At 41.6% G+C, this 12,586-nt stretch overlaps 1 protein-coding gene across 1 annotated transcript in view; it reads left to right on the forward strand.

Moving 5' to 3' along the window:
• LOC115101863 (neuroglobin-like) overlaps positions 1-6,024 on the forward strand; it is a 32,885-nt gene extending 26,861 nt beyond the window's left edge. Inside the window, exon 5 of the mRNA XM_029621332.2 lies at positions 1,766-6,024. Within this exon, the coding sequence (XP_029477192.2) occupies positions 1,766-1,888 (123 nt within the window). The 3' untranslated portion in view covers positions 1,889-6,024. The remainder of the gene's footprint in view (positions 1-1,765) is intronic.
• Positions 6,025-12,586: the final 6,562 nt, after the last annotated feature.

Below are 12,586 nucleotides of genomic sequence, written 5' to 3' on the forward strand. Positions count from 1 at the left end.
CTTGTGCTGGGAACAATAAAAGGATATTTTAAAATGTGCAGTTTTGTCACACAACACAATGCCACAGACGGCTCAAGTTGAGGGAGTGTGCAATTGGCATTCTGAATGTCCACCAGAGCTGTTCCCAGAGAATTATAATGTTAATTTCTCTACCATAAGCCACGTCATTTTAGAGAATTTGACAGTACGTCCAACCGGCCTCAAAACTGCCGACCAAGTGTAACCATGCCAGCTGAGGACCTCCACATCCAGGATCGTCAGAGACCAGCCACTCGGACTCAGCCACTCGGACTTGAAGAATTTCTGCAGAAACTGTCTCAGGGAAGCTCATCTGTCAGCTCATCATCCTCACCAGGGTCTTGACCTGACTACAGTTCGGTGTCGTAACCGACTTCAATGGGAAAATTCTCACCTTCGATGACCACTGGCACGCTGGAGAAGTGTGCTCTTCACGGATGAAGAGATGGCAGACAGCGTGTATGGCATCATGTGGGCGAGCGGTTTGCTGATGTCAACGTTGTGAACAGAGTGCCCCAGGGTGGTGGTGGGATTATGGTATGGGCAGGCATATGCTACGGACAACGAACACAATTGCATTTTATCGATGGCAATTTCAGATACCGCAATGAGATCCTGAGGCCCATTTTCGTGCCATTCATCTAACGCCATCACCTCATGTTTCAGCATGATATTGCACGGTCCTATGTTGCAAGGATCTGTACACAATTTCTGGGAGGTGAAAATGTTCCAGTTCTTCCATGGCCTGCATACTCACCAGACATGTCACGCATTGAGCATGTTTGGGATGCTCTGGATCGACGTAGACGACAGTGTGTCTAGCCACTTTACATTTCCATTGAAGAGGAGTGGGACAACACTCCACAATCAACAGCCTGATCAACTCAATGCGTAGGAGATGTGTCACGCTGCATGTAGCAAATGGTGGTCACACCAGATACTGACTGGTTTTCTGATACACACCCCTACCTTTTTTAAAGATACTGTATCTGTGACGTGACCAACAGATGCACATCTGTATTCCTAGTCATGTGAAATCCATAGATGAGAGCCTAATGAATTTATTTCAATTGGCTGATTTCCTTATATGTAAAATCTTTGAAATGGTTGGATGTTGTGTCCAGTGTATACTGTAATATCTTGAATAGGCTGAGCCCAGGCTTTTATCTCCAGGATGTTTAAGGTCCTTGCCCTCATAGTTGCAGGCCTTTGTCAGCTTGGCATTTAGCTATAAGGGCACATTTGTAATCCAGCAGAGTTGTGCTGAAAACATGTTGCCAGTATTATGTTTTATTTTTCTGTGTTGTTATTCACTAAGTAAAAGGCTTTTTTGTCTCCATTAACAAGAGCACCAGGAACATCCAGGGGGAAAACTGAAAGCCCTGAGCATATTCAATGTTGTGCTGTGTTAATGGGACAACAGAGTTCAGTTTTTGACTAAAATTCATTCGGACATCTCAAAAGGACTGCCATGTATACTGTATACCAGTGGTTCCCAACCTTTTTCGGTTACTGTGCCACCAACTGATTTTTGCTCTGCCCAGAGTACACCTGAAGTAACCCCTCATGTGCATTTTATCAGTAAGCCTTTGGTCTCATGAGTCTTCTCATGTACCCCCTGTGGATAGGACAAGTACCCCCAGGGTCCTAGTACCCCTGGTTGGGAACCACTGCTGTATTTACCCTATAATAGAGCAGTAGATATCTATTCCATGTCTTATGTGTTGACCTTCATGTTGTCCCACAGACGTTGTTCCTGTACATCACCAGTATCATGAAGCAAGGCTATGTGGAAGAGGAGAAGAACCAGAGGAACACCATGGCCAACACCAGGAGAGAGAGACCAGAGAAGAGGCTCAATGTCATCTAGGAGCAACCTACTCTCCAGTCAACTTGTACAGTGCATTCGGAAAGTATTCAGACCCCTGGCCTTTTTCCACATTGTGTTTCGTTACAGCCTTATTCTACAATGGATTAAATAAATAAAAACATATCATCAATCTGCAAACAATACTCCATAAGGACAAGGCAGAAACCGGTTCAGAACTTTATGAAAATGTATTTAGTAAAACAGAAATACCTTTACATAAGTATTCAGACCCTTTGCTATGAGACTCGAAATTGAGCTCAGGTGCATTCTGTTTCCATTGATCATCCTTGAGATGCTTCTACAAATTGAAGTCCACCTGTGGTAAATTCAATTGATTGGACATGATTTGGAAAGACACACACCTGTCTATATAAGTTCCCACAGTTGACAGTGCATGTCAACCAAGCCATGAGGCCGAAGTTTGGAACCACCAGGACTCTTTGTAGAGATGACTGCCCGGCCAAACTGAGCAATCGGGGGAGAAGGGCCTTAGTCTGGGAGGTGACCAAGAAACCCGATGGTCACTCTGACAAAGCTCCAGAGTTCCTCTGTGGAGATGGGAGAACCTTCCAGAAGGACAACCATCTCTGCAGCACTCCACCAATCAGGCCATTATGGTAGAGTGGCCAGACAGAAGCCACTCCTCAGTAAAAGGCACATGACAGCCTGCCGGATTTTGCGAAATGGCACCTAAAGGACTTTCAGACAATGAGAAACAAGATTCTCTGGTCTGACGAAACCAAGATAGAACTCTTTGGCCTGAATGCGAGGCGTCACGTCTGGAGGAAACCAGGCACCATCCCAACTGTGAAGCATGGTGGTGACAGCATCATGCTGTGGTTATTTTTTCAGCGGTAGAGACTGGATGACTAGCCAGGATTGAGGGAAAGATGAACGGAGCAAAGTACAGAGAGATCCTTTTTATGTTATTTTTTTACCTTTATTTAACTAGGCAAGTCAGTTAAGAACAAATTCTTATTTTCAATGACGGCCTAGGAACAGTGGGTTAACTTCCTGTCCAGGGGCAGAACGACAGATTTGTACCTTGTCAGCTCGGGGGTTTGAACTTGCAACCTTCCGGTTACAGTGCAGGCCAACGCTCTAACCACTAGGCTACCCCTGCCGCCCCCACTAGGCTACCCCTGCCGTCATCTTGATGAAAACCTGCTCCAGAGCGCTCAGGACCTCAGACTGGGGCGAAGGTTCACCTTCCAACAGGACAACAACCCTAAGCACACAGCCAAGACAACGGCTTCGGGACAAGTCTCTGAATGTCCTTGAGTGGCTCAGCCAGAGCCCGGACTTGAACCCAATCGAACATCTGTGGAGAGACCTGAAAATAGCTGTGCAGCAACATTCCCCATCCAACCTGACAGAGCTTGAGAGGATCTGCAGAGAAGAATGGGAGAAACTCCCCAAATACAGCTGTGCCAAGCTTGTAGTTTCATAACCAAGAACAAGGGTGTAATTGCTGCCAAAGGTGCTTCAACAAAGTACTGAGTAAAGGGTCTGAATACTTATGTAAATGTTTTATTTTTTTATTTTTAATAAATTTGCAAAACATTCTATGGGCTATTGTGTATAGATTGATGAGGGTGGAAAAAACAATTGAATCCATTTTAAAACAAAGCTGTAAAGTAACAAAATGTGGAAAAAGTCAAGGGGTCTGAATACTTTCCGAATGCACTGTATATGGATTCATTAAGACTCAAGTAAAGCATAGGCCAACACTACCAGGGTCGTATTCATTAGGGCATCCAATAGAAAATGTTTTGAAATGTTTCGCAATGAAAAATTAAAATGAGTGTTTCCTATTGGACAAGTCCCAGGAAATCCCTGCATATTTCAGTCCGTTTTCTTCCATTTTCTGCCTAATGAATATTACCCAGATGTCTGCTAGATGGTGCGTTCAAGACAACTGGGAATGAATCAAAAACAAGCTCAGACTGGGAAAATTTGTGACGTCAGTGATCTTCAGGTTGGAGAAGTCAGAGCTCTAGGATGATAATTCCGATTGGATGCGTTGGGTGTCTGAGAGATTATAGCCTCTAATTATTTAACCATGAATGTGCACTTTTCAAAATATATCTCCAGTCAACGTTGTTGCTAGCACGTGCACCCAAAATATAGCGTACCCTCTGGGTTAACTTGGTTTGAGTTTACGAAAACAGATTTAATACGACTACTAGTGTCATCCCAGATGAGGAATAAGACACTATTTCGGAGCACGTGTAATGTTTGCCTAAGTACAAAGTAATTACACATGCACTCTACACACACATACACATGGATTTTGTATTGTAGTTATGTGATAGTAGAGTAGTGGCATGAGGGCACCCACTTAATGTGTTGTGAAAAGTGTTATTGAAATGTAAATGTCATGTAATATTTGTAATTGTATAGAACTGCCTTAATGTTGCTGCACCCCAGGAAGAGAATGGGATCCTTAATCAATACAAATGACTAGTTGTTACACAGGAGTTAGCTAGTTAAAATGAAGTGTATCTTGAGGAGGAATTACTTGTAATTCATGTTTACTTACACAGTACATTACCCGTTCTGACAACCTTGCCATCATTTTTTACGTTTCTGGAAGTGCCATCCAAGTCAGACAATAAACACACTAGTGCACCATAGAGCACATTATTTTCTTTAGAACTATAGAGGAGAAGTAAAAGTAGTAAACTACTTAAGTAGTACTTAAAGATTTGTGTAATTTCAGCCAGTAGTTTTGATAGTGGAGCTCATGAGCCAAAAAGTGGTTCCCGTTATTTGTGTACCACGTCATCAATGTCGTATGATATGTTACGTCCTGCAAAAAATCAATAATAATAATAATTGTGTTTGTGCAATTAGTATGATAAGTCATAAATCCAATTTGTGCTATACTGTATATTATACATTTGTTGTGCTTAAGATCCTGTAGTGCATTTTTAAGTCCCCGGTACTTTAGTTTACACCACTGCCGATAGCATCCAAACACCATGTTGCAGCCTGCATAAACATGATATGCGTTAGCCAACTGAGAACCGATCTCCTCATTGAAACAACTCTGCTTACATCGCCAGGTAGTAAGTTAACAACTGTGACAAAGGTTGGGATCCCTTGTGCATGCGCTGGGTGTCTGAGTGATTATAGCCTATGTTTAAAAGGCTCTAAGTAATTAGCCATGAATGTGCACTGTTCAAAATATATCACCAGTCAACGTTGTTGTTAGCACTTGCCCCCAAAATAAAGTGTATCATCTGGGTTAACTTGATTGAGTTAGCGAAAAGACATCTAATATGAGTATAATTCCAGATTAGAAATAGGACACTATTTCAAAGCATAGTACATGTAATGTTTTCTTTACGTACAATGTCATTTCTAGCTGTTACACAGGAGTTAGCTAGTTAAAATGAATTATATCTTGAGTAATTACCTGTAATTAATGTGTACTTATACAGTACATGAAAATGCATATAAACAGTCAATGAGTTTCTACTTTATTCAACATGTTAAAAAAAATCTTACATTTGTTACAAAATATGGATTTTTATTGTAAGATTAATGTGATTAATTAGATTAAACAAAGATATAAGTAAAATAACTATTCTAGTGGTGACTGAAATCTGTAGCCTTTAGAATGGTGAGTAACCTAGATAGCTCATTTAGAAAAACTGGATTGTCTTGTAACAATGGAAATCAACAACTGTCTTCATATGTTTCTTTCTTGTAAGCATTTTCCCATCCTTTCACTTGTATTCCATCACTAGGTGGAGACATTGGCCACTGCACATCACACCCTGAGTACTAACCTGTATGGTCTAACACTGTATCTCCACCAGCTGAAGAGTTTGATCTGAAATTGTCTTCCCCATGCCCTATATGAACTTGTCCATTCCCTTTGGATTACTCTGAAGAAGGCCGAAACATCAATCTTTTAAACTTGTCTAAGAAAACGAAAAAGAAAAAAAGATGATGAGCGAGCGTTGCACCTTTTCCTGTCCAATGATGTCTAGACATTTTTAGATTGCACCTCTACTCATGTTGGTTGGTTGAGCACCTTTGTCTTCTGTACCGTGGAAAACAACAGATGAGAAATGATGTGGAATGTGTTGACGTGCCAGATAGAGGCTGAAGTGTGAGGTTGGGGCGGGATGCGGGCTTGCCACATGTTTCAGCGAACTTCAATGTGAAAGTAAACCCGATGATAAGTTGTGCGAGTTCATTAAAAGTTTTGACCACAGGAAATCACATTCGACAACGCTTGACAATGATTCTAGCTAAGAATGAAACATTGTTTTCCCTGAGAAAATGCAATTCTGTTAAAACCTGTTGGTACTAGGGGGCAGTATTTTCATTTTTGGAAAAAAAACGTTCCCGTTTTAAATGGGATATTTTGTCAGGACAAGATGCTAGAATATGCATATAATTGACAGCTTTGGATAGAAAACACTCTGTAAAGATATGGTTGCAGGCGAAAGCCTGGGAAAAATCCAATCCGGAAGTGCCCCATATTTTGAAAGCGCTGCGTTCCAATGAGTCCCTATTGAGCTGTGAATGTCCTATCAACGAGCTTACGCTGTCTACGTATTCCCCAAGGTGTCTATAGCATTGTGATGTAGTTTTACGCATTTATGTTGAAGAATAGCCGTAGGCGGCTACATTGCGTAAGTGGTCACATGATGGCTCCCAGGGTGACTCGAGTAAAATACAGAGGTAGCCATTACTCCAATCGGTCCTACTGAAAAACTAATTGTCGAATAGATATTAGAAAAACACCTTGAGGATTGATTATAAACAACGTTTGCCATGTTTCTGTCGATATTATGGAGCTAATTTGGAATATTTTTCGAAGTTTTCGTGACTGCAATTTCCGGGCGATTTCTCAGCCAAACGTGAAGAACAAATGGAGCTATTTCGCCGACAAAAATAATCTTTTGGGAAAAAAATGAACTTTGGCTATCTACCTGGGAGTCTCGTGAGTGAAAACATCCGAAGTTCATCAAAGGTAAAAGATTTAGTTTGATTGCTTTTCTGATTTTCGTGACAAGGTTGTCTGCTGCTAGCAAAGCATAATGCTATGCTAGTCTATGATAAACTTACACAAATGCTTGTCTAGGTTTGGCTGAAAAGCATATTTTGAAATCCTGAGATGACAGGGTGATTAACAAAAGGCTAAGCTGTATTCCAATATATTTCACTTGTGATTTTCATGAATAGGAAGATTTTCTATTATTCTGTACAAATAATAGTACGCAAGTATGAACACCATGGGACCACGCAGCCATCATACCGCTCAGGAAGGAGACGTGTTCTGTCTCCTAAAGATGAACGTACTTTGGTGCGAAAGGTGCAAATCAATCCCAGAACAAGAGCAAAGGACCTTGTGAAGATGCTGGAGGAAACAGGTACAAAAGTATCTATATCCACAGTAAAATGAGTCCTATATCAACATAACCTGAAAGCCGTTCAGCAAGGAAGAAGCCACTGCTCCTAAACCGCCATTAAAAAAGCCAGACAACGGTTTGCAACTGCACATGGGGACAAAGATCGTACTTATGGAGAGATGTCCTCTGGTCTGATGAAACAAAAATAGAACTGTTTGGCCATAATGACCATTGTTTTGTTTGAAGGAAAAAGTGGGAGGCTTGCAAGCCGAAGAACACCATCCCAACCGTGAAGCACAGGGGTGGCAGCATCATGTTGTGGGGTGCTTTGCTGCAGGAGAGACTGGTGTACTTCAAAAAATAGATGGCATCATGAGGAGAAAATTATCTGTATATACTGAAGCAACATTTCAGACATCAGTCAGGAAGTTAAAGCTTGGTCACAAATGGGTCTTCCAAATGGACAATGACCCCAAGTCTGCTTCCAAAGGTATGGCAAAATGGCTTAAGGACAACAAAGTCAAGGTATTGGAGTGGCCATCACAAAGCCCTGACCCCAATCCAATAGAACATTTTTGGGCAGAACTGAAAAAGTGTGTGCGAGCAAGGAGGCCTACAAACCTGACTCAGTTACACCAGCTCTGTCAGGAGGAATGGGCCAAAATTCATCCAATTTATTGTGGGAAGCTTGTGGAAGGCTACCTGAAACATTTGACCCAAGTTAAACAATTTAAAGGCAATGCTACCAAATACTAATTGAGTGTATGTAAACTTCTGACCCACTGGGAATGTGATGAAAGAAATAAAAGCTGAAATAAATCATTCTCTCTACTATTATTCTGACATATCACATTCTTTAAAAAAAAATGGTGATCCTAACTGACCTAAGATGGAATTTTTACTACGATAAAAATATCAGGAATTGTGAAAACTGAGTTTAAATGTAGCTGGCTAAGGTGTATGTCAACTTCCGACTTCAACTGTACTGTACATTTTACTAATTCGTAAGATATGATTCAAAATGTAATTTGTAGCATATGATACAAAATGGGTGACGGACATCCACAAATTATACATACCATACTTAACATATAATACCAAATGGAGTGTCTCGGATTTACGTACAGAATAATGCAAAAGAGTCGGAGAGCAGGTTACACCTCTAGCCTCACTATGAATCTCCTGATTTTAAGAACAAGCTCATCAAAGCCTCCACACGAATACAAGAGAAGATCTGCTCTCATCATGAAAAACTACTGCATGTTTACTATCGTACCGATCAGTGCTGATACTGTCTGCTGTGTGTGATGGATGAACATAAAGGCCATGTTACTGTCTGCTGTGTGTGATGGATGAACATAAAGGCCATGTTACTGTCTGCTGTGTGTGATGGATGAACATAAAGGCCATGTTACTGTCTGCTGTGTGTGATGGATGAACATAAAGGCCATGTTACTGTCTGCTGTGTGTGATGGATGAACATAAAGGCCATGTTACTGTCTGTGTGTGATGGATGAACATAAAGGCCATGTTACTGTCTGTGTGTGATGGATGAACATAAAGGCCATGTTACTGTCTGCTGTGTGTGATGGATGAACATAAAGGCCATGTTACGGTCTGCTGTGTGTGATGGATGAACATAAAGGCCATGTTACGGTCTGCTGTGTGTGATGGATGAACATAAAGGCCATGTTACTGTCTGTTGTGTGTGATGGATGAACATAAAGGCCATGTTACGGTCTGCTGTGTGTGATGGATGAACATAAAGGCCATGTTACTGTCTGTGTGTGATGGATGAACATAAAGGCCATGTTACTGTCTGTTGTGTGTGATGGATGAACATAAAGGCCATGTTACTGTCTGTTGTGTGTGATGGATGAACATAAAGGCCATGTTACTGTCTGCTGTGTGTGATGGATGAACATAAAGGCCATGTTACTGTCTCAGCTGCAGCAGAAAGGACTGAGAAAAGGTAAGGATGGGAACTCCACTGATATCACATACTTGCTATAAAAACATAGCCATGTCTTTACTCTCATACTGCTGCACCTCATATGAATGAGGAAGTGTCTGTCTAAGGGGATGGAAGTGAACAACACTCAGAAATGCAGCCAACGCCCAGAAATGCAAAGCCCTTTCTCTGGGCAGGCAGGCTGGCTGGCTAGCTACACTATATATACAAACGTATGTGGACACCCTTCAAATGAGTGGATTCGTCCATTTCAGCCACACCCGTTGCCGACAGATGTATAAATCGATCAGCCATCCAATCTCCATAGACAAACATTGGCAGTAGAATGGCCTTACTGAAGAGCTCAGTGACTTTCAACGTGACACCGTCATAGGATCAGTGGCGATTTTTAGCATGTAAATCTTGGTGGGGCATTTTTTATTTTCAGATGCAAAGCCACTACACAACACATGAATAACGGTGACAAACGGTGCCCACAAACTGTTAGGGTCTATATAATTCAAGCTGTCCCAACAGTTTACCACTGCTAAACTTTTTATTTTATTTAACTAGACAAGTCAGTTAGGAACAAATTGTTATTTTCAATGATGACTGTGTGTTAACTGCCTTGTTCAGGGGCAGAACAACATTTTTTTTACCTTGTCAGCTTAGTGATTTGATCTTGCAACCTTTTGGTTACAAGTCTAACACCCTAACCACTAGGCTACCTGCCGCCCCGCCTGGCTATCAGTGGAGCCTTGTCTGGCAGTGAAACAGTTCATTCAGCCTCATTTACTGCCTTTTTAAAAAGCATGGCCGATATAGCTGACTTGCTAAAACAAATGTGGTTTCTACTGACATTTCATTGTCTGCTTATATTCACCCTTTATACCTGTACATATCTCCCTGGCATGTTACATAATTTATGCAGCAACATACAATATCATTTTTGGACTCGCCTTGTTGTGCTCACTTGAGCAGGAAGGTGGTGCGGCAGTCCTTCATGGGCAATTTTTTTTCATCAAACTTTGTCAAAGTCTGGCATTCTCTGGACTTATGGTGCTTTCAAGACAGCTGGGAACACTGAAAAAAAACACGGTTGAATCATTATGACGTCAGTGATCTTCAGGTCGTAGCATTAGAAAGAGGCCCGAGTTCCCGACTTGCAATTCCCAGTTGTCTTGAACATGGTGAAGTCAAATTTCCCAGTTTGTTGTTTTGAGAGTGGCAGAAGTCATGCTGGATTGACAGCATGGCCAATGTTGAATGTTTATCCGTTTAAGCATGGAAAAGACACCCTTAAACCCAGACTTGGACCGCACACCACTTCACTGAATAGCAGGCTAGTGATTGCTTTGCAATGCTTGCAGTTAGCCACTGATTCCTTCCAAACCACTCACTGTTGAATTTGCGATTTCCAACTTGTTGTGCAATGAGCACCGATACATTTTATCTATTATTTCTCTTCATATGACAAGGCTTGAAAATGATTTCTGCCAGTAGATTGTTGACTTGATTCATGATGATGACTGCTAGCTAAGATCAGTCCAATCAAAGCTACTGTAGATAATGTGATTTGACGTCATTTTATCTGTGGCCAATGACCTTGAGCCTTCTTGGATGGGCACTTCTAATGTAACTATGGCAGCACCCAAGGGGCTTCATTTTTTAAAACTGATGTATTAATGCCAAAATAACGTGCCAAAATGAAACATAATACAGAATGATATAATACAGAACATCAATAGTCAAGAAGAGCTTAAGGACAGAATTACATTTTTTAAAATTAAGTCACATGTAGCCTACATATCAATGCATACACACCTAGTTTCAAAAAATAGATAAAGCAACACCTCGCGGCACACAAACTATCTAGGTCAAATAGGGGAGAGCCATTGTGCCGCGAGGTGTTGCTTTATCTATTTTTTTGAAACCAGATTTGCTGTTTATTTGAGCAATGTGAGATGGAATGAAGTTCCATACATTCACTAAGTTCAGGGCAGGGCACTGAGTGGAGGCTGGCTTGTGGTGCCTAACAGTGATCTGAGCGAGAACAATCCATGATGGTTGTCAGATAAGGAGTCAAAAACAGTTTCAATATAGATAACAGTGTGAGTCACTGAAGCCGGGCTGTGACCGCAGCGTAGTGTGAGTCACTGAAGCCGGGCTGTGACCGCAGCGTGAGGGGGAACTGGAGACAGTAAGGTGCATATGCAACAGTTGTACACTGGTATTCCTACAGCAAGGCTCATATCAACATGGCAGTGGTTGACAGAAGATTATCTTTATGATGTCAAACATTTATCTAACCCCCATAGACATACTCAAATGTTATACACATTGTGCAATAAGTTAGTGAGAGCCTCAATAATAATATTTGTATTGATCCACACATCCAGGAAAATTGGTTTCGGTTTCAGTCATGTCTTTGGTCACGTTAATCTCGAGTCGTCTAGCTTTCAACCTAACCTTCATGAGTTTAAGGACCTGACATTGAAATGGGTTTAGAATATCTATTGAGGAAATGGAATGGATGTGAGAGGATCCAGGAGAGGAATGAGAATGAATCGGATAAAGCAGATGGCTGCAGATGAAGATTCCAGGGGGTGGACTTTAGAGTTTGGCTTGGAGTCGCAAGTAGACATAGTCAGGGCGTGGTAGTCGGGCCGCTGTGGTGATGGCAATCCTCAAAAAGAGAACGCCAAGTTAGTCATACCCTGAAGAGGAAGGAAGCTGTTCTGTACGGCAGGCACTGAATAGTTGTCAATGTAGTTGAAATAGTACAGGCATATATATGTATGACATGCCAATGGAGTGAACCAACCTTAGACCCCAGGAGAGCAAGCAGAAGAGAGTGTGGCAAAAACTCCAATGAAGGAAGAAAGACAATCCTATTTTTGTTGGTTGGGTAGGATTCCGTTTTTTTGAGGTAGATTGTGTCTGAAATGAGTGAGTTAAAGCAGGTTCCCGGCAGGGGGTGGCAACCACAGTCAACTGTCCGGAGAGAGGGAGAAGTAGTTTAGTGGACGAAAAGGGGCGCGAGGAATAAAACAATCATGGCTGGACAGACGGCATGCAATGCCAAGAAGCTGGTGGCATTTCTAGAGTGAGAAGGCCGGTCTGCAGGATGATAGGATGAGGCCAATATAATAGTTCATTTGTAACAAACTGATGCAATCTGAGACTGTGTGGCCTGCCGTCACATGGACTGTGACACACGTGAGTGACCCTGGACAAGTTCATGAAAATGGTATACTGACGTGCCAAACAGTTATTAACATGAATGAAAGGAATACTCAACGTACAAACGGGCGCAGGTACGATATTATGACAAAATATTACAATTAACTTGCTAATGTAACAGTAACTTTAGAC

This window comes from Oncorhynchus nerka, linkage group LG24 (assembly GCF_034236695.1).
Source record: "Oncorhynchus nerka isolate Pitt River linkage group LG24, Oner_Uvic_2.0, whole genome shotgun sequence".
NCBI classification, from domain to species: Eukaryota; Metazoa; Chordata; class Actinopteri; order Salmoniformes; family Salmonidae; genus Oncorhynchus; species Oncorhynchus nerka.